The 22,356-nt window shown below is 35.8% G+C and overlaps 3 protein-coding genes across 3 annotated transcripts; 1 reads left to right on the top strand and 2 right to left on the bottom strand.

Moving 5' to 3' along the window:
• Window positions 1-347: 347 nt before the first annotated feature.
• gle1 (GLE1 RNA export mediator) lies at window positions 348-13,604 on the bottom strand. The gene is given in 17 exon segments (XM_071582316.1): window positions 348-869; window positions 957-1,020; window positions 2,262-2,344; window positions 2,443-2,547; window positions 2,655-2,748; window positions 5,382-5,572; window positions 5,733-5,859; window positions 5,964-6,193; window positions 6,275-6,417; window positions 7,372-7,441; window positions 7,529-7,641; window positions 7,753-7,984; window positions 8,845-9,099; window positions 10,299-10,359; window positions 10,471-10,619; window positions 11,091-11,237; window positions 13,422-13,604. Coding segments are annotated over 17 exon segments (2,232 nt in total). The 5' UTR covers window positions 13,521-13,604; the 3' UTR covers window positions 348-800.
• A 40-nt stretch (window positions 13,605-13,644) lies between these two features.
• Window positions 13,645-15,853, top strand: LOC107560060 (UPF0545 protein C22orf39 homolog). The gene is made up of 3 exons (XM_016244114.1): window positions 13,645-13,848; window positions 15,120-15,287; window positions 15,381-15,853. Exons 1-3 carry the CDS (start codon window positions 13,744-13,746, stop codon window positions 15,510-15,512), a joined length of 405 nt encoding a protein of 134 aa, XP_016099600.1. The 5' UTR covers window positions 13,645-13,743; the 3' UTR covers window positions 15,513-15,853.
• A 216-nt stretch (window positions 15,854-16,069) lies between these two features.
• Window positions 16,070-19,862, bottom strand: LOC107560058 (39S ribosomal protein L40, mitochondrial-like). The gene is made up of 5 exons (XM_016244112.1): window positions 19,609-19,862; window positions 19,432-19,506; window positions 18,523-18,678; window positions 16,548-16,849; window positions 16,070-16,246 (listed from the first exon to the last, which is right to left on the bottom strand). Exons 1-4 carry the CDS (start codon window positions 19,662-19,664, stop codon window positions 16,549-16,551), a joined length of 588 nt encoding a protein of 195 aa, XP_016099598.1. The 5' UTR covers window positions 19,665-19,862; the 3' UTR covers window positions 16,070-16,246; window position 16,548.
• Between the last annotated feature and the right edge of the window lie 2,494 nt (window positions 19,863-22,356).

Genomic DNA, 22,356 nt, shown 5'->3' with positions numbered 1-22,356 from the left:
GTTGTCATTTCTAATGTTGAACTTCTAATGCAATTTCTCATCGTAGCAAACCAAAATCTGTAATCATTTGCCCGAATAATTTCTATTCTGAATTCTATTTCATTTTGTAGTAAGTTGAGCTGAAATGGATCTGATGAATTCTGTGACGTTTTGTGGTATTAGTTGGTTTGTCACTAAAAATTGCTAAACATTTGTTATAATTAATGAATAAAGTCCACGATCTTGACCAGAGCTCATTTCTAAAAGTCTGCTAATCCCTTTTATAAAAATACTTCCTTACATAACAAAACATACATAATAGATCTGTACTAGATGTACAGCCACTTTCTGATCCATTAGATTTAAATACACACAAAAATAATCACTTGGTGTACTTGGTTTAATCCTTATGCCATATAAAATCATCAATATACAGTACATTTCATCTTAGTGTATGCACACTCCATCATCATATTGCAAAAATAAGGCTCATGTAGGGTAAGCTGATTACTGTTAACAATCATTTGTCTAAAACGGATAATAAACTTTGGTTGGAGGATCATTTTCATGAATTTGAGATCGGATGGATACATTAAGACACCAACACGTAAAAACTAATTTAGAAAAGAAGATAATTTCCTTGCATGCTCAGATAAAAGAAAACAAACTTGAACTTAAGATGGCATGATGCTCGATTAAATAAATCCTATAGATGAGAAAAACACTCATGCAAACACACATTCATCCATTACACAGTATTGGCTTATACTTCATTTCAGTGTAGAACAATCTGAAACATTTGTCAGGTCGATTTCCACCAATCAGGACTTGAAGAAGGCGGAGCCAAGCTCGCTCCTGGGAGCGGGAATCTGCTTGGTTCTTAAAGACGTCTAGATAAAAGAAAGAACAGATGCAGTGACTATTAGTTATAAAAAATTGAGAAAATATAATTTAGCTGCTACAAACAAGACGCTTGCCTCTAGAAACTGTTTGAGTCTGGTTACAGAGCCCATCTGACCGGTGCTGGTGACCGCTTCGATTCTGAGGAAATACGGTTAGGTTTAATAAATAAGGACCGGTATTAATATTTATGGCATATTTATGTTTATACCTAATATTGAAGGAATACTTCACCCATAAATGAAAATTGACTCCCCCATCAGAGCATCCGAGATTAGGATGAGTTTGTTTCTTCGTCAGGTTTGGAGAAATGTAGCACAGGTTAGGTTTAATAAATAAGGACCGGTATTAATATTTATGGCATATTTATGTTTATACCTAATATTAAAAGAATACTTCACCCATAAATGAAAATGTACTCCCCATCAGAGCATCCAAGATGTAGATGGGTTTGTTTCTTCATCAGGTTTGTAGAAATGTAGCATTGCATCAGTGTCTCAGCAATGGATGCTCTGCAGTGAATGGGTGCCGTCAGAATGAGAGTCCAAACAGCTGATAAAAACATCACAATAATCCACAGCACTCCAGACCATCAGTTAACATCTGGAGAAGACCAAAGCTGAGACAAATCCAGCATTAAGACGTTTTGTAACTTTAAACCGCCGCTTCCGGCTAAAATACGAGTCCATAATCCATAATAACACTTCCTCCAGTTCTTCTGTTGTCTCTCACATCAAAATCCAGTCACAGATTTGTTTAGAGCTGTTTTGGACTGTTTAAACAGTGCTTGATCTGTGCAGATTTCTCTCCTGATTCAGACCAGATGACTTTTTCACCGGAGGAAGCGTTATTATGGATTATGGACTCGTATTTTAGACGGAAGGGATGGTTTAAAGTTACAAAACGTCTTAATGATGGATTTATTTCAGCTTTTGTCTTCTCCAGATGTTAACTGATGGACTGGTGTGGATTGCTTGTGGATTATTGTGATGTTTTTATCAGCTGTTTGGACTCTCATTCTGACGGCACCCATTCACTGCAGAGCATCCATCGCTGAGACACTGATGCAATGCTGCATTTCTCCAACCCTGATGAAGAAACAAACCCATCCTAATCTTGGATGGCCTGAGGGTGAGCACATTTTCAGCAAATTAAAATTTTTGGGTGAACTACTGCTTTAAATCTGAAAATTCAGCAGCATTTACACCACAAATCAAACAAACAGAAGGACAAAAGGAATATTTGGAGGCTCATTTCTTTAGGTTAATTTTTGGATGCTTGAAATATAAAGTATAAGGGTGCATTATGCATTTAGAAGGCAATAAATACAATACATTTGAAGTCAAATTTAAAAATGTCTTCTCAAAGACAGCTATAAATACCTCGGAAAGTATTCTTCAATAATAAGCAATATCAGTTTCCAGAACTGCCCTCGATATTGTCTCATCAAAGCATTTCCACAGACCTAAAGAGACACACATGCCAAAAAATACATTGTAATGAAGCAAATACTGAGTGGGAGCAATAATAAAAAACCACTTGCAACAGGAAAAACTAATTTACCTCCAGGAAGTCAAAGAGAATAGTTGCTGTTATGTCAGCGAGCGGCTCCATGTTGAGGATTTGTGCCAGCCAGCGCCAGCCGTGATTCAAGCCGTGAGGATGAGGCTGATGCAGACACACGCTTGCATGAGATATTCAGCTTCTTACATACGACACTCACATCAGGAGTCAACCTCTATTAATGCATAATGACGTAAAGGAATTTCACACACCCCTTGTTTGCCGGTATAAGGCCATCTCATCTGGATTATTGCCGCATAGAGACGAATCATTCCCGACATTCTCTTCAGAAAGCTGTCGAATAAACTAAAATGAATGAATGAAACGATATAGACACGTAAATAAAAAATTAAATATAAAAAAGCGAAAATTGCCAAAACTTAACTAAACTAAAATTAAAAACAAAAATGTAAAAAATTTAATCTAATTGAAAATATTCACAAAAACTATAAAAGTACATCAACGATATTAAAATAACACTTAAGGCCTTTCCACACGGAGCGCCAAACCATTGTTAGCCTTTAGCTAATTCACGCCTGCACGCTAGGTGGCACTGACCAACAAGTACAATTAGCATCAAGCTACACTCGAAAATGTATTTGCTTACCCACTTTATACCATCATCGAGTGCTTGTAATAACTTCCAATTGTGATCTATAGTTGATTTTGATTAATACGCAGACACATGCACTCTTTGTATGTTTAATAATGCCAGCAACTTTAATAACTCAGCATCTCTTCTCCGGGTAGGGATGGGCGGATCGATCCTTAAGTATTGATACTGATGTTGTATCGAAAGGATCGATCCTCACATCAAAATATCGATTCAAAAGTGCATTTTTTAACCATTCATTATATTTATTTATCAAGAAATTCGGTGCATAAAATAAGCTTCTAAGTGGAAAAATAGACTATATTAGCGAATAATTGTGTTGGATAGATTCTCCTGCTCATCTGAACACTCATTAAATGCTGAAAGACAGAACCAATCAATCAATCACAGACAGCGTGGCTCACAGAGCTTGTTCAAATAGGGCTGCATTTCCCAAAAGCATCAGAAGCATAACGTTAAGTTGATCTTAAGAAACCATTGTCACATTATTACATTACATTACATAACATTGTTACTATATAAAAAATTAATCGCTGCTTCCACACAAATATGAAGCAGAAATAATATTAAATGTTTCTTGAGCAAAAAAATTATATTATACTGATTTCTGAAGATCATGTGACACTGAAGACTGGAGGAATGACGCTGAAAATACAGCTGCGCATCACAGATGCATTTTAAAATATATTAAAATAGAAAAGTTATTTTTAATTGTTATATTTCACAATATTGCTGCTTTTACTGTTTTGTTTTTTTCAAATAAGTGCAGCCTTGGTGAGCATGAGACTTAAAAATAAAGATTACAAAATATTACTGACCCCAAAGTTTTGTGTACATGTAATATTTATTTTAAATTGGCTAGTTTGTGCAAGTAAATTTATTTAAACTGGTTGTTAAAAGTTAAAATGGATTGTGTTATGTTCTGTAATTGCTGTTGATAAATCAATAAATACATCAATAAATAAAATACAATTATAGCATATTTTATTTCTGACAGTGTAAACAAAAAAGGCCAATTAAATGTTAAAAAACATGGCTTTAAAATCTAATATTAAAGGGGTCATATGATGCGATTTCAAGTTGTTCTTTCTCTTTGGAGTGTTACAAGCTGATTGTGCATAGATAAGATCCCTGAAGTTGCAAAGACTAAAGTCTCAAAACCAAAGAGATATTCTTTATCAAAGTTAAGACTCTGCCACACCCCCCTAAAACGGCTCGTTCTAACACGCCCCCACATATCTACCTCACTATGTGGAAATATTAGCATAATGCGCCCAAATGTGCACGCAAAGAAAGAAGGCGTGGTTTCAGTAACCGCAGTTAGTGTTGAAGCAGCATGTCAGGGAGACGCTGTGTGTTTCTAGACGAAAGCAAAAGCACTTTATTTGGCCTTCCAGAAGTAGATGCATTTAGGAATCTTTAAGATGACTTACAACAGAACAGCAATGCATTTTATGGACGACCGTTTGGTGAACCTAGGAGAGGAGGTAATTCTGACTTTGCTATGACAATCTGGCGCTTCTGAATCAGCTACTGTTTTGTTATTAGTTTAAGTATTTGCTATTGACTGTTCAAATGCGGAGTTTTGCGCATCGTGTGTGTGCGTGTGAGAGAGAGAGAGAGAGAGAGAGAGCTAGAGAGACCAGCTTCATCACTGTGTCTGTCATGAGTCTGTTCCCTTTTCTGGTTCTGTCTTTACATTTATTTAGAAAGATGAAGCTGGCGATTATGGTAAGGGGAGTTACATTTCCGACGATCAATCACAATGCACTGCGTCAGCTGGCCAATCAGAGCAGACTGCGCTTGTCGGAAGGAGGGACTTTGTAGAAAACGAAGTGTTTGAGAGAGACGGAGCATAGAGGACCTACAATAATGTACAGTATTTGAAAAATCTGTGTTTGTTTACACTGGTTTTCGAAACAGCGCCACCACTCTCAGCCTTTTGTGCAACAGCACCAGCTCCGGTCACGTGATCCTAGCTCAAATCTTATTGGACGGCCCGTGTTTTCGCTTTGCGAAACTGAAAAGATTCATCGGACTTGTTCGGAAAAAAAACATTGGTATTTTCGGTGCGCGAATGTTCGCGGTCTATGTGGAAGCATCCATAGAAATCTATTGTTTTATTCCAGTGCATCATTGCGTCCGATATTCGTTTCGCATTTTCGGGCTCAGTGTGGAAAGGCCTTAAGATGTGCATGTGTGCATAGACAAATGACTAAAAACCAGTGCAGACAGAATGCAAAAACACATTCTGTGTGAACGGCTCCTTAATATTATTGAAAAACACTTTTGGCCAAAGGACTGAAGAGTGAAGCAACACACTTACTTCTGGTAATCCTCCACAGACGTGCCACTTTCCATGGGTGGATAGTGCGGCACAGCATACGGGCACTTCTTGTGGAGGTGGGCGAGTATAAGCTCTCCAATTGTAGGATGGAGTTCCCAGATGCCTGACGCCACAGCGGCGATGGGGAACGCTGCTGAATGATTGGACGCCACCTCCTCTTCTCCTTGTTTCTGCGAATGCATAATCAAAATTAACTTTGTTTGCCTTCAAAGCCTTTTGTGCAACAGCACCAGCTCCGGTCACGTGATCCTAGCTCAAATCTTATTGGACGGCCCGTGTTTTCGCTTTGCGAAACTGAAAAGATTCATCGGACTTGTTCGGAAAAAAAACATTGGTATTTTCGGTGCGCGAATGTTCGCGGTCTATGTGGAAGCATCCATAGAAATCTATTGTTTTATTCCAGTGCATCATTGCGTCCGATATTCGTTTCGCATTTTCGGGCTCAGTGTGGAAAGGCCTTAAGATGTGCATGTGTGCATAGACAAATGACTAAAAACCAGTGCAGACAGAATGCAAAAACACATTCTGTGTGAACGGCTCCTTAATATTATTGAAAAACACTTTTGGCCAAAGGACTGAAGAGTGAAGCAACACACTTACTTCTGGTAATCCTCCACAGACGTGCCACTTTCCATGGGTGGATAGTGCGGCACAGCATACGGGCACTTCTTGTGGAGGTGGGCGAGTATAAGCTCTCCAATTGTAGGATGGAGTTCCCAGATGCCTGACGCCACAGCGGCGATGGGGAACGCTGCTGAATGATTGGACGCCACCTCCTCTTCTCCTTGTTTCTGCGAATGCATAATCAAAATTAACTTTGTTTGCCTTCAAAAATCTCCTTGTTGGTGTATTTATGTAAACATCTGCCTTACCACAAACTTTTCTGCCAGTTTATAACTGACAAACTCCAGCCCCTGAGGATGCTGGGACGTAGACACGGTCTTTCCAGCGGACGTCACTGGACGACTGGACAACAGCTTATCGATCTTCTCAAAGGCCTCCTTCAGCGGCGCGCCTGCATGCAAACCATGTTTAAAGGAAATTAGCAGACATGAGGTTAGTGATGCACAGAACTTTCAATGAATCTTCATTCTGATGAACTGACATCGATCGTTTTTCAGTTGATGTGTAAACAAAACGTCACTAAACATGCAGCGCACCTACAATCCAATAATCGCAATAAACTCGTGTTTTGCCAATTTTATAACAAAATTCAAGCAATAAATGTCATTTTGGCACATTTTAATGTGGCGTGACAGATCCAAAGCTCGTTATATAGCCAAAAAATAACTCTAGAAAGGAGCATTTTGTTAAATATATACAATATATAACATATTTATAACTTTTACATCACTGTTAGTGTCTTCATTGTTTGATGTACGTTTGAATAAATCTGTCATGAAAACAAGTTAACAGCCACCATTCAAATGTTTCAATTTCAACAATGAATTAGAGTAGAAACATTATAATATCATTAAAGGGTTTATATACAACTGTGATTTAAATGCTTGTTTACAGCTCAGGTTTTGTGTCAATCATTAAATACATTTTTATTTACTTCATTTTCAGTTTCTAGCTAAATGAAAACTAAAACCGCAAAAAATGAATTTTTATTTTTTTAATTCTATTTAATTTTATGTCTCATTTTCATTTAATTTAAACAGAAATACTGAAAACACTACTACAATGAATAAATAAAAATTTATAAAAAAAGACAAGCACTTAAACTTTACATTTAAATTAAAAACAGAAAATATTAAAATAAAATTCTAAATATTATTAAAAACTATAATGGTTTATCAATGCTATCAAAATACGAGATGTGCATAGACTATTAAAAACCAGTGCAGATGGACATTTATTAAAAAAAAATTTTACCAAAATAAAAACTTTCAGTTTCGTTGTTTCTGTAAAAAAATCATTTCAGTGCATTGCTACTTTATGCTGGTGTTTCCCGGTTTCGCCTCACCTGAGATGTTTGCGATCTGGCTCACAGGTGTGTTTGCAGCCTTTTGGAGCTCCATTTTTAATTTCTTGGTCTGCAACAGAAGGGCAAGATAATTATTCACTAGTACAACATCATAAAATATCCAATAGATGCTACACAGAGCTGACGGGCGTCTAACCTGCGTGTCTTTAGCTCTGCTGAGCTCATCAAACGCCTGAGCGCACCGACTGGCCGCATCCTGCAGTGCGTTGTACCATTTTAAAGTGCTGTCATCTGCTCCTGTCTGCAGACCTGCAGATGAGATGAAAACCACTCATTTAAGTCAAGTCAAATTGTATAGCAATGTTCACAATACACGTCGCTTCCTTTTAAACCTTCATGCATGCTCACTTGCTCCCTCACCCTGTTTTTTGGCTTTCTCTTTAGCGGACTGTGCTGCATTTTTCTTTTGCTCCTCTTGCTGGGCTTTCAGCTCCTCATGTCTCTTCTTCTCCTCCTCCTCCTCTTCCTCCTGCTCCTTCCTCTTCCTCTCGGCAGCCTGTGCCACCTCGTCCTGCAGGTTTCTGACCAGTGACCTCATTTCCTGTAGCGCTCGCTCCGCCACGGTCAAATCCTCCACGCTGGGAAACTTACCCTGCAAAAAAAAAAAAAAATAGATTTATATTTTACATTTATGCATTGGGCAGATGCTTTTACCCAAAGCGACTTACATTGCATTTAAGTTACGGGAGCCTATCATACATTATTAAGTAAATATACAGCACAAAAGTTTGGAATAAATACATTTTTAAAATGTTTTTGAAATAAATCTGCTCACCAAGGCTGCATTTACTTGATCAACAGCACTGTAAAAACAGTAATATTTGTGAAATATTATTACTATTTAAAATAGCTGTTTTCTATGTGAATAAGATTTATATTTTACATTTATGCATTGGGCAGATGCTTTTACCCAAAGCGACTTACATTGCATTTAAGTTACGGGAGCCTATCATACATTATTAAGTAAATATACAGCACAAAAGTTTGGAATAAATACATTTTTTAAATGTTTTTGAAATAAATCTGCTCACCAAGGCTGCATTTACTTGATCAACAGCACTGTAAAAACAGTAATATTTGTGAAATATTATTACTATTTCAAATAGCTGCTTTCTATGTGAATATCTGTTAAACTGTAATTTATTTCTGTGATGCGCAGCTGTATTTTCAGCATCATTACTCCAGTCTTCAGTGTCACATGATCTTCAGAAATCAGTATAATATGCTGATTTGCTGCTCGAGAAACATTTCTGGTTATTATCAATGTTGAAAACAGTTGTGCTGATTAATATTTCTGTGGAAACTGTGATGCATTTTATTTTTCAGGATTCTTTGATGAACAGAAAGTTCAAAAGGACAGCGTTCATTTGAAATAGACATTATAAATGTCCCTTTTTAAGCAATTGAATGCTTAACATGTATATAAGATAGATAAGGCAGATTTGGACTCACATCTGCAGAGGCCGGCACCACCTCTGACACCTGCGAGCAGAGCTGGTTGCCGCGGGTGATGTAGGGGGTGTGGTCAAGGGCGGGGTCAGTAAGTGTGGAGGGGCGTGGCTGTAGGAGCTGGTTGAGCTGTAGCACCTCCTCCTGTATGGCATTGATAGCTCTGTGCCGCTCTCTGCCCTCCACCTGCCGCTGACGCTCAAGCTCCGCCTCCCGCAGACGCTGCTGCTCCGCCTCCCGCAGACGCAGGTTCAGGATCTGCAACACAGAAAACAAGGATTTTACTCAACATAGGCCTAATATTACAGGTACTGCTATTTACTTGTATTTATTTATCATTTAAACAAAGCCTATTGTGGTATTACTGCCAAACCTGCAGACAAACCTAACCCATGTAAAATGTTACAGAGATCACAGACAAAATTAAAAGAACGTACAGTAAAATATAAGGGTTGATGCTGCCGAGAAAACTGATGTGTAGGTTATAGCTGCATTAAAGAGCTATTCTAAGCAGTGCTATTTTAGTATCACTGAGATTCTATTTGAGTTTTTATTAATACATTTAATTTTTATATATAAACTTTAATTTTAAAAGTTGGTGCTTTCGTAATTTTTTATGAATTTTTATTTCAGTTTAATTTTTTTAGTACATCAAGGTAAACTAAAAAATGTCAAATGTTGCCTTGGCAACTAGCCGAAATACAATAAATGTAAGTTTTTAATATTTTATTTACGTTTAGTTTGTTTTATGTAACAAAAATGCTGGTTTGTTTGTTTATTTATGTATTGATTTTTATGGGTTTTAGTTTTTAGTTAACTAAACTACAGTTAACTAACTAGTTTTTGTAGTTTTAGCTGTACAAATCATTTCAACTCGTTTATTTAAATCTTGTCTACTTGAATCTCATATAACTTAATTAATGAATCCGAGGTTAAAATTCATTATTTTTATGAGTTGGTAACGGAAAAACATACTGTGCGTTGTCATGACTTATTGATCATATTTTTAACAGTTGATTACAAACATTTTTGATTTAACAAAAATAAAAGCTGCACATTTAGGCTTTCTGGAATCCAGAACTGGTTTTAAAGTATTTTTTGTTTTGAAAAAAAGTCTAAATTATTTCCTGTGTTAATGGACATCGCCCCGGTTTCACAGACAAGTCTTAAGCCTAGTCCCAGACTAAAATGTAAATCTGAGCTGTTTCAACTGAAAGAAACTTGCACGGACTGATCTTAAAATATATATCAGTGCCTTTGTTTTGGCTCAGGATGCACACCAGTAATGTGTTTTCTAAGACACGTTTATGAAAAATGACTTAAATGTCCTAATTGAACTATGGCCTAATCCTGGCTTAGTCTAAGCCCTGTCTGTGACACCAGGTCTTTATGTCACAATTGCTGCTGATGGAGCTTAACTTGAAGTTTTCAGATCTAGATGATCCGTTCAGACTCACTTTCATTCTGTGTCTGTGTTCCTCTCGCAGCTTCTCCTGCCGGCCGAGACTCTCCTGCGTCCTTTAAACACGAAACACCCAATTAAACAACTAATTCTGTACATGATTAAAACACACTACATGTAATCATCTTAACCTGTAAATGAGCATGAACAGTTCAGATGTCACCTACTCTTTCTCCATCATATCTCTCATACTCTGGTACTCCTGTCTCTGTTTGAGCTCCATTAACTCCTCGTAGCGTTTGAGCTGCTCGGACTCACAGATGGAGACCGTGGCCACCAGCCGCTCCTGCTGCTCCTGTCTGAGACTCAGCGCTGCCTGTGAGAGAGAAAACACGTGCATTATTAAAAGAAGCTTCTTCTGATCACCAAGGCTGCATTTATGTGACTGTAAAAATGTGATATATTATTACAATTTAAAATAGCTGTTTTCTATGTGAATGTCTGTTAAAGTGTAATTTATTTCTGTGATCAATGCTGGATTTTCAGCATCATTACTCCAGGCTTCAGAAATCATTCTAATATGCTGATTTGCTGCTCAAGACACATTTCTGATTCTTATCAGTGTTGAAAACAGTTGTGCTGCTGAATATTTTTGTGGAAGCTGTGATATATTTTATTTTCCAGGATTCTTTGATGAACAGAGTTCAAAAGAACAGCATTTAATTGAAATAGAAATCTTTTGCAACATTTTAAATGTCTTTACTGTCACTTTTGATCAATTGAATGCATCCTTCCTTGCTGAAAAATTTATTAATTTCTTGTACAAAAAGAGTTCCAGATGTGGTACCTTTGCTTTGGCCTTGTGCTTGTGCTCACACATGCGGATACAGCCGGCCATCTGTGTGGCTTTGGGCGACAAGATGGAAATGACTGGAGGTGAGCTGACGCTTGCTGCAGGACTCACAACAGGAGCCTCCTTTATTTCTTCTGCTTTCTGAGATCAAAAATGAATGAAAACAGAAAAAAAAATCAGCATTGCACTCCTTTGCCAACACAAACTCAAGCAAGAAACAGAACGATAGATACAGTTGAGGTCAAAAGTTTACATACACTTTGCAGAACCGGCAAGATGTTAATTATTTTACCAAAATAAGAGGGATCATAAAAAAATGCATGTTATTTTTTTATTTAGAACTACTGACCTGAATGAGATATTTCACATAAAAGACGTTTACATATAGTCCACAACAGAAAAGAATTGTTGGAGTTATAAAAATGATCCCTTTCAAAAGTTTACATACGCTTGATTCGTAATACTGTCTTGTTACCTGGATGATCCACAGCCTAAATATCATATTTTTTTATTTAGTACTGCCCTTCAGAAGCTACAGAAAATACATGTTTCCTAGGAGACAAAATAAGTTAAATTTACCCTGATCTTCAAGATTGAAGACCCCCTCCTCCTTCCTTCCTCAAAATCAGCTGGAAAGGGTTCAAATACACAAAAATGCTGAAAAACCAAAGACTTTGTGGGACCTGAAGGACAAACAAGGGACTCATGAACAACTATCACAAAAAACAAAACAAAACTGTGGATCATCCAGGTAACAAGAATCAAGCGTATGTAAACTTTTGAAAGGGGTCATTTTTATAAATTCAACTGTTATTTTCTCTTGTGGACTATATGTAAACGTCTTTTATGTGAAATAGCATCATATGACCCCTTTAACATTTAATTCCTTTATAAAATATTTTATAACAACAATTTTATTATAAACTAACACTTTGCGTTTTGGTTTTAGTTGAATAAAAGCTAAAATGTCAAACAAATGCCATCATTCCATCCTAAAATGTTATAACAGAGAAGAATGAAGTACATTTCTTTACATATTTCTTGTCTTTCAATAAAATAACATTTGAATCCTTTGTAAAGTACTGAAAAGCTAATGCCTACACTGCTGTTCAAAGGTTTGGGATCAGTAAGATTTGTAATATTTTAGTAGATGTCTCTTCTGCTCATCGAAGCTCCGTTTATTTGATCAGAAATACAGAAAAAACTGTAATAATGTGAAATATTATTACAATTTAAAATAATGTTTTTCTATTGTAATATACTTTAAACTGTAATTTATTTCTGTGATGCGCAGCTGTATTTTCAGCAGTCTTCAGTGTCACATGATCTTCAGAAATCATTCTAATATGCTGATTTATTATCAGTATTTTTTGGGGATCCTGTGATACCTTTTTCAGCATTCTTTGATGAATAAAAAGTTTTTAAAAAAAAAGAGCAGCATTTATTGAAAATAGAAATCTTTTGTAACATTATACACTACTGTTCAAAAGTTTGGAGTCAGTATTATATTTATATTTTTTAAGAAATTAATGCTTTTATTCAGCAAGGATGTGTTAAATTGATCAAAAGTGATTATAAAGACTTAGATATTGTTAGAAAAGATTAATATTTTAAATAACGATGTTCTTTTTAACTTAACAAAAAAGCAAAAGCAAATGTCTATTTTAAATAAACGCTGTTCTTTTTCGCTTTTATTCATTAAAGAATCCTGAAATAAAGTTCACAGCTTCCAAAAATATATTAAGCAGCAAAACAGTTTCCAACATTGATAATAAATCAGCATATTATACTGATTTCTGAAGATCATGTGACACTGAAGACTGGAGGAATGATGCTGAAAATACAGCTGCGCATCACAGAAATAAATTACAGTTTAACACATACTCACACAGAAAACAGCTATTTAATTTGCAATAATATTTCACAATATTACAATATTTTTTTTGCATTTTTGGTTAAATAAATGCAGCCTTCATGAGCAGAAGAGACTTCTTTAAAACACATTACAAATCTTACTGATCCCAAACTTGAACCGCAGAAAAGTGCTCTATAGTTGCTGTATTATTATTATTATAATAATTAACATAATTACTATTATAGCATGTGTTTTTGGCTGTAGGAACAGTGATAATATCACATGATAATACCATGGTATTCTGATATATATATGCATGTAATTATATTCATAAACCTCTGCATCATATCAGAACACAGTGGAGTGCATGTCAGAAAGCAGCACTGTACCTTTAATTAGTCATAAATCTGATTCATAATCCATATGAACTAAAAAGTCGTTCATATTTTTCAGTTTTTAGCATGCTTTACCTCCCCCTTTTCCAGCCAGTCTGGACTGTATTTGAGTTTCCCCTTCGGAGAGCTTTTCAGAGCTTCTAATGTTTCCCATCGTAGATTTTCTGAGGGCATTAAAGCGTTTTTACCCCACGCCGATATACTTGTTGTTGTTGAAACTAACTGCAGACGCCGGATTAGATAAACAAACTTCCACTTCCGCCTCACCGTGACTACAAAATAAAAGTCTTGATGACAAAATAAATACGCGTATCGATAATTCTTATACTCTAATATATAATACAGACGCGTGCATAGAATGTGAACACGATTCAATTATAATTAAATATATATATATATGTGTAACTTAAGGCAAATATTATTTTATTTGACATTGTCAGTAGTTGGTAGTGGAGAGCAGAGCAGAGCGCGCAGCATGGCAGGGTCACACTCACACTGGAGGGTCAGTCTAAGATTTACATTACATCGATATTTTCCATTAAATGTTGATTAAGTAACTCCTTGCGGTTGCATTGCAAATATAGTGCGATATCACGTGGCCAGGCCTTGATATATGTTTGTGTACTCGGGATTGTCAACTGAAACGAACACTAACATAAATACTGTGTTATTATTACTTTGGTAAAACCATGGTATTTTTCATAAATGTTGTATATTTACAAAAAGGTAACGTACTGAGGTAATACTATGGTACAGTGATAGGACCTTTTGTAAGTGTAATCTTTCAGTGCTACAGTATACATCAAAATATCAGATCATACAAGTTTGTTTCTTCATCAGGTTTGGAGAAATGGATGCTGTGCAGTGAATGGGTGCCGTCAGAATGAGAGTCCAGACAGCTGATAAAAACATCACAATAATCCACAGCACTCCACTCCATCAGATAACATCTTGTGAAGCCAAAAGCGGTGTGTTTTGTAACTTTAAACCATTGCTTCTGGCCAAAATACGCGTCTGTAATCCATAATAACGCTTCCTTCAGTGAAAAAGTCCATCTCCTGTTGTCCTCTCACATCAAAATCCAGCCACATATTTGTTTCATATCTGTTTTGGCTTGTAAACGGTGCTTGATCTGTGCAGATTTCTCTCCTCATTCAGACCAGATTACTTTTTCACTGAAACTTCACGTTATTATGGATAGAGGACTTGTATTTTTGCCGGACGCAATGGTTTAAAGTTACAAAACATCTTAATGATGGATTTATTTCTTACAAAAACACAGCTTTTGGCTTCTCAAGACGTTAACTGATGGACTGGAGTGGTGTGGATTACTTGTCCTCTCACATCAAAATCCAGCCACATATTTGTTTCATATCTGTTTTGGCTTGTAAACGGTGCTTGATCTGTGCAGATTTCTCTCCTCATTCAGACCAGATTACTTTTTCACTGAAACTTCACGTTATTATGGATAGAGGACTTGTATTTTTGCCGGACGCAATGGTTTAAAGTTACAAAACATCTTAATGATGGATTTATTTCTTACAAAAACACAGCTTTTGGCTTCTCAAGACGTTAACTGATGGACTGGAGTGGTGTGGATTACTTGTGATGTTTTTATCAGCTCTCATTCTGACGGCACCCATTCACTGACACTGATGCAGTGCTACATTTCCCATGAACAAACAAACTCATCTACATCTTGCATGGCTTGAACGGGAGCAATTTTTGGATGAACTGTTCCATTAAAGGATATATTTTTCATTTTGTCCACAGCCACCACGTTCATGTGACGTCTACTGGTGTGAATTCAAGCACTGCAAGAGTTTATTTAACAGATTCCATGAATACTACTCCTATGGCAGAGCACCGGACTGCCAGCAGTGGAAAGAAGACTTTTACACCTGCAAAGAGTGGGAGAAAAACCACAGCACACAGGCCAAGGTGAGCCTAGACCAATGTAGGACCGTATGTCACTTCTAGGTTTAGGTTACTTTCTTTCCTTCTACTCATCCTCCATCCCATATGCACCATTAGGAATCCCTCCAGGAGAGCGAGAGGAAGCGGGACGCTGAGCAGGGGAAGTTCACTCCGGTCTGGGAGCTTCGGCAGACGCCTCCGGCTGATTGGCACCTGCCTCTCAACCAGGGCAAACCACAGGACTCATAAAGTCGTAAAGGACTATTTATGACGCAAGAAAGTACTCGAGTTGCATGAACTTCTCACACTACCTCTCCTGGACTGATGCACTTCTGTTCTGTTGCAGATCTGATTTGCTCAGTGCAAAAAGCAGCTTAAAAAGTCTTGGATCAAGTTAGTGCAGAACCTAAATATGGAATTAATAAAGTCAACGTTGAAGTGTAAGCATTTCATGAGAAAGTCAATATAGCACACAAAGGGATATTATCCTACTTCTGTTTATTTTCCATTTAAAATATATCGCAAAGCCACTTTTGATGCTATTCGAAAGGTGTTTTAATTCCATACACGCATTTATTTATTTATTTAGTCATTTAGCAGACGCTTTTATCCAAAGAGACTTACAAATGAGGACAATAAAAGCAGTCAAAACTAACAAAAGAGCAATAATATATAAGTGCAAATGACAAGTCTCGGTTAGCCTAACGCAGTACACGTAGCAAGGTGTATATATATATATATATATATATATATATAATACATATACATATATACACATACACACATACATACAAACATGGTTATGAATGGAAACATGCAATTTTACAAGAGTTTGGCTTTTATTGTTTCACTAGAGACCTTATTTATTGTGCTACAGAAATCAGAAGTGATAGTAAATAGATAATCATGCATTTATTTGTAATTATGCGTCTGTATTCCGTGACACTGACCACCTAAAAGTCATTGAAATCACCGGCCTGAAGCTAGAAACCATAAGAAAGGTATAAATAAGGAAACAAATGATTTAAAGACCACACCAAGAACTGCAAAACAAAATATATATTTTTTGTATTTCAGATACACAACCTCTCTCTCGAGTTGTGTTGACAAATATTCATTTGCAACATGATTTAATGAAACCGATGACGAACAACGATTCGCAACACAGTAATAGATTCAATTGGCTTCATTCTTCTCACAGTGCATTTCTCTGATGTTTTTGACAGCTGCTCTTCATCTTCATCATCAGACCAGAAAACACTTTTAATCCATTCTCAGGCTCACCTCACTGTGTGTATACTCGTGTAATGTTGTTGTATTTGCCCTCTGGAGCCTCATAGTTTGTAATGGGAGGCGTGTAACTGGGCCCCTCGCGCTGGAAAGGGAACAAGTCCATATCTGGGCTAACCGCTGCTTTATAAAGCTCTAGCTTCAGCTCGTCCAGCGCTTGTCTCTGGGCCTCCAGAGCCTCCTCGATGGTGTCCATCTCCGTCTGGTGCTGGCTGTACTTGTATCTGGACCATTCCTTCAGCAGAAGGGCTCTGCGCTCGCTCTCCTCAAAAGAGAGTTTAGGAGCGTCACGGATCCTGGAGAGTACATTAGAGTCAATTTAGTTCGAATAACCTAATCGCAATAGAAAGAGGTTCCGGCCTTGTTTATTTTTTCCCCCTTCTTTGTACCATGTAAAACATTTTCTTAAAATCAATAATTAAAGTTAACAATACAAGCAGTTTGTTCAATATTTTTGGTGTGTTGTACACTACTAGACAAAGTTTGGAATAATTTTGAATGTTTTAGAAAGAAGTTTCTTCTGCTCACCAAGGCTGCATTAATTTGCACAAAAATACAGTAAAAATGTGAAATATTATTAGAATTTAAAAGGACTATTTTCTATTGTAATATACTTTAAACTGTAATGTATTTCTGTGATGCGCAGCTGTATTTTCAGCATCATTACTCCAGTCTTCAGTGTCACATGATCTTCAGAAATCATTCTAATATGCTGATTTGCTGCATTTAATAGTAAAGGTATTAGTAATTATTACTATTAATGTTGAAAATGTTTTTGCTGCATAACATTTTTCATGATACTTTGATGGGGTTTTGTCCCATTTTTTTACACTATTACTTCTACAACTGTTTTCAACATTGACAATAATCAGAAATGTTTCTCGAGCAGCAGATCAGCATATTATACTGATTTCTGAAGATCATGTGACACTGAAGACTGGAGTAATGATGCTGAAAATACAGCTGCACATCACAGAAATAAATTATATTTTACTATATAATCAAACAGTTAATAGTCCTTTCAAATTCTAATAATATTTCAAATTTTTACTGTATTTTTCTGCTAATTAATGCAGCCTTGGTGAGCAGAAGAAACTTCTTTCAAAAACATTAAAAAAATTATTCAAAATTTTGTCAAATAGTTAATAATAATTATGTTTTTCTGCATTTTTGATCAAATAAATGCAGTCTTGGTGAGCAGAACAGATGATTCCAAACACAATTCCCAGTCCAAACGTGCATGTAGAAAACAGTAAAGAATAAATGACGTGTGTCCAGACTTTTAATTAGTGGTTTAGTTAAGGATGTATCGTTTTACCTGGTCTCGTCAAAGCACTTAGCTGGTGTAATAAAGTCTTCGATGGGAATCAGTTCTGGTGGAACTTTCTCCAGCCTTTTGAGCTTCTTCTTCAGATGTTCTTTCATCATTATCTCTCGCCGCGGGTCCACCACTTTGATGGGGTTTTCTCCCATTTTTTTACACTATTACTTCTACAACTGTTTTCAACATTGATAATAATCAGAAATGTTTCTCGAGCAGCAGATCAGCATATTATACTGATTTCTGAAGATCATGTGACACTGAAGACTGGAGTAATGATGCTGAAAATACAGCTGCACATCACAGAAATAAATTATATTTTACTATATAATCAAACAGTTAATAGTCCTTTCAAATTCTAATAATATTTCAAATTTTTACTGTATTTTTCTGCTAATTAATGCAGCCTTGGTGAGCAGAAGAAACTTCTTTCAAAAACATTAAAAAAATTATTCAAAATTTTGTCAAATAGTTAATAATAATTATGTTTTTCTGCATTTTTGATCAAATAAATGCAGTCTTGGTGAGCAGAACAGATGATTCCAAACACAATTCCCAGTCCAAACGTGCATGTAGAAAACAGTAAAGAATAAATGACGTGTGTCCAGACTTTTAATTAGTGGTTTAGTTAAGGATGTATCGTTTTACCTGGTCTCGTCAAAGCACTTAGCTGGTGTAATAAAGTCTTCGATGGGAATCAGTTCTGGTGGAACTTTCTCCAGCCTTTTGAGCTTCTTCTTCAGATGTTCTTTCATCATTATCTCTCGCCGCGGGTCCACCTTCTTCTTCTTCTTGGGTTCTGCTCTGTGGAGTACAAGCAGCATTTATTAATGCATTTATTACAGTGAAACACCTTTACAAAAATATATTTAAAAATATTTTTAAACTCTCTCTCTCTCTTTAGAGTTTATACAGGTGCATCTCAATAAATTAGAATGTCGTGGAAAAGTTCATTTATTTCAGTAATTCAACTCAAATTGTGAAACTTGTGTATTAAATAAATTCAATGCACACAGACTGAAGTAGTTTAAGTCTTTGGTTCTTTTAATTGTGATGATTTTGGCTCACATTTAACAAAAACCCACCAATTCACTATCTCAACAAATTAGAATACTTCATAAGACCAATAAAAAAAACATTTTTAGTGAATTCTTGTGTAGCCTAGTGAACCAAACTGAGAGGCCATTTTGAAGGCTCAGGAAACCTTTGCAGGTGTTTTGAGTTGATTAGCTGATTGGCATGTCACCATATTCTAATTTGTTGAGGTAGTGAATTGGTGGGTTTTTGTTAAATGTGAGCCAAAATCATCACAATTAAAAGAACCAAAGACTTAAACTACTTCAGTCTGTGTGCATTGAATTTATTTAATACACGAGTTTCATAATTTGAGTTGAATTACTGAAATAAATTAACTTTTCCATGACATTCTAATTTATTGAGATGCACCTGTATATATGTGTGTATATATATAAACAAAAATATATATCTTGCAAAATATGGTATGGTAAAATACATAATTGTGATTTACATAAGAGTATAGTTTGTATCTGCACTGACCTTAATGGCATTGAGGTTTTCAGGTAAAGCACTGATGTGAACCAGTGACTGTGTCTGACAGTAAGCACAATGCTACTTTACAAGAGTAATTAATCATCATAATCATCATCATAATGACCTCTGTGAGAGATATACTGATAAACACATGCACATGGATATCTAAAGTCAAATACGTACCATGAAGCTTGACTTGATATAATCCGGCTTGCAGTACGACACACAATCCCCTCCATAACTTACAGCATTATCGACTTTACAAACATCAATGCTGAGAAATTAAAAGTGTTTAACACAGGTTTACAAGTGTGTTTTTTTACACACCTTCCGGTGCCCAACGTGGATCTGCAGGTCACTCACGTCCGCATTAATACATTTTCATCTTTGATTGATATCAAGTATAATTAAATATCATACTTATCACATATATATTTAAAAATGTAAGTTTACATGACAAGTGAGATGTTACTTTGCATAATGTAATATTTGAGAGGTTTGTCGAATGTTGTGAAGTGTCTCTCCTCCCTGTTGAAAAAAACAGCATATGCTGGTTAGGTATGTTTTGATGCTGGTTTAAGCTGGTCCTATGCTGGTTTATGCTGGTCGTGTGCTGGCAAAGGACCAGCATAAACCAGCAAAGGACCAGCATAAACCAGCAAAGGACCAGCTTAAACCAGCAAAGGACCAGCATAAACCAGCAAAGGACCAGCATAAACCAGCAAAGGACCAGCTTAAACCAGCAAAGGACCAGCATAAACCAGCAAAGGACCAGCATAAACCAGCAAATGACCAGCTTAAACCAGCAAAGGACCAGCTTAAACCAGCAAAGGACCAGCATAAACCAGCATCCCAGCGTCAAAACATACCTAACCAGCATATGCTGTTTTTTCAACAGGGCTGAGAGGTAAATAAATCAACTCTACTTTGAAATTAGGCACTATATTTAAAACTGCTCAAATTATTTGTTTATTTAATGTGGTTTTGCGCTTGTTTTCTGCTCTGCACTTGAACCTCAATGTCACTTTTATTATTAATATACTTTCATTCTGTTTCTTATTTGAATTTATCTGCTCGTTTTATTTTGCCTACCTGTAAAAACAGCTCTGAAGTATTCGTAGTTGCACAGTTAATTAACAGATTATTGAAATTTACTGAGCTACCCTTCCGAAAAAGAAGTTTATTCAAGTGTGCTATTAGTATACTTCTTTTAAACAAAAACATAGGAAAGTATACTTTTAGTCTACTTTTTATGTACTTCTCAGAAATATATTTAAAATGACATTTAAGTATACTTGACTTATACTTAGAAAAAGTCTAAATATATTGAGCTATACTTGTGCTCCGAGAATCTGTGTTTTCATTGTTATACTGTACGGGGCGCTAGTACACATCTTCTGTACAGAATTTCCAAAACACACAAGTGAAGAAGAAACCGAAACAACAGATGCGTCCACATGTATTCCAACACGATCATCAGACATAAAACAGCATCAAAACTGTGTAACGTTATGGAATAAAATGTCGACCAATGAAGAGGTAATAATGACTTTCAAGCTTTGGGGTGTTGATCGACTTTATCTACTACTATGAATCCAGTTCATAGTCTTTTTTCAGCTTTTTGTTCAAAATGTTGTTTATTTCTTTTTTTTATTATTATTTATGAAACTTATCCACATTCAAGTGTTTAAAAAAAGAATGCATGAAGCTAGAATAAAATGTTTTTGTTTACAAGCAGATACCCTGTTCTTTTGATGTTTTGTATGTTCAGATATTCAGATAACAAAAGATATACAAATTCATACTTAAATAGGGACATAGTAGTATACTTCAAGTATGATGTAAAGTTCACTTAAAGAAAACGTACGAGTATACTTGCTGTATAAAACTAGTAGTTTACTGAGACTATACTTCAAAGTGTACTAAAAATGCTACTTTAATGCTAAAAGTATTTAATTAGTAAACTATCAGTATTCATATAAGTTCACTTTTAGTATAGTTGCAGTACAAGCTACAAATATTGTTGTAAACTAGTTGTGTACTCAAAGTTTACTACTGTTATACTTAAAAGTATACTTTTATATACTAGAAAGTGGGCCAATTTAGTCCCAAGGAGTATTGAAATAGTACACTTACAAGTATACTACTAGTACACTGATATTTGTATACTTACTACATAAATCACGGAGCATAAGAAGCGAATATATTTAATATATTTTATTCTATGTCCTTTGTAGAGGACGCCAGGATTAAGTTATTAAATAAATAAATAAATGAAAAAATAAAAGGCATGTATAGGCAAAAACAATGATTTATTTTTTCATTCACCAATCAGTTTTTAGGTTTCAGGCTAAACTTTGTACGAAGATGATTCTCAACTACGTATGTTATGAAAGATATAACAAAATGATACTACTGTACTTTATAGAATATGTGTGCAAAATGTAAAAAAGATTCGATACAATGTATCTATACGTTGCATCTAATTTGCATATTAATGTGTTCTTGGGGGAAAACAGAATGAAAAAAGAAGTTTAATAATGGGAGCAATGACCTGGGAACATTTTCATAAGATTATCTCATATTTCATAGGAATATTGATCTATAACTTCTCGTTGTGTTTCCACAAAATGCCTGATTAACAGCCGTTTGTCCTGGTGTCCTCTACAGAAGACATGTATGAAAATTATGCCCTGTTTCATAACAAAGAGTCAGATTTGGATTTGAAACCCCGTAACATTTTTCTGAGATGTTTATTTACGACAAACAATTTGAAAATCAGCCAGATTTAAATGATCATGACAAAACATTATCATACTTCCCTAAGAGTGCTAAATCTGATCATTCAGTCAATATCAGTCATATTTAGAGAACAAGGAGAGGGAGTTTATGATCAAACCTCCAAACATTTAATATCTCTAAAAAGCTGTG

Source organism: Sinocyclocheilus grahami, unplaced genomic scaffold (assembly GCF_001515645.1).
Source record: "Sinocyclocheilus grahami isolate Dianchi unplaced genomic scaffold, SAMN03320097.WGS_v1.1 scaffold708.1, whole genome shotgun sequence".
In the NCBI taxonomy this organism is placed as follows: Eukaryota; Metazoa; Chordata; class Actinopteri; order Cypriniformes; family Cyprinidae; genus Sinocyclocheilus; species Sinocyclocheilus grahami.
The sequence above is the reverse complement of the archived record's forward strand: the minus strand, read 5'-3'. Positions and strand labels throughout refer to the sequence as shown.

Bases quoted from the DNA above. Each gene is read 5' to 3' on its own strand.
- LOC107560060 (XM_016244114.1), top strand. From the start codon at position 13,744: ATGTGTAACTTAAGGCAAATATTATTTTATTTGACATTGTCAGTAGTT. The intron at 13,849-15,119 runs GTCAGTCTAAGA...TTTTGTCCACAG, and splicing joins GGTCACACTCACACTGGAGG to CCACCACGTTCATGTGACGT. The intron at 15,288-15,380 runs GTGAGCCTAGAC...ATGCACCATTAG, and splicing joins ACCACAGCACACAGGCCAAG to GAATCCCTCCAGGAGAGCGA.
- LOC107560058 (XM_016244112.1), bottom strand. From the start codon at position 19,664: ATGGAGGGGATTGTGTGTCGTACTGCAAGCCGGATTATATCAAGTCAA. The intron at 18,679-19,431 runs GTCAGTGCAGAT...TGTACTCCACAG, and splicing joins AAAACCTCAATGCCATTAAG to AGCAGAACCCAAGAAGAAGA. The intron at 16,850-18,522 runs GTAAAACGATAC...TGTACTCTCCAG, and splicing joins AAGTGCTTTGACGAGACCAG to GATCCGTGACGCTCCTAAAC.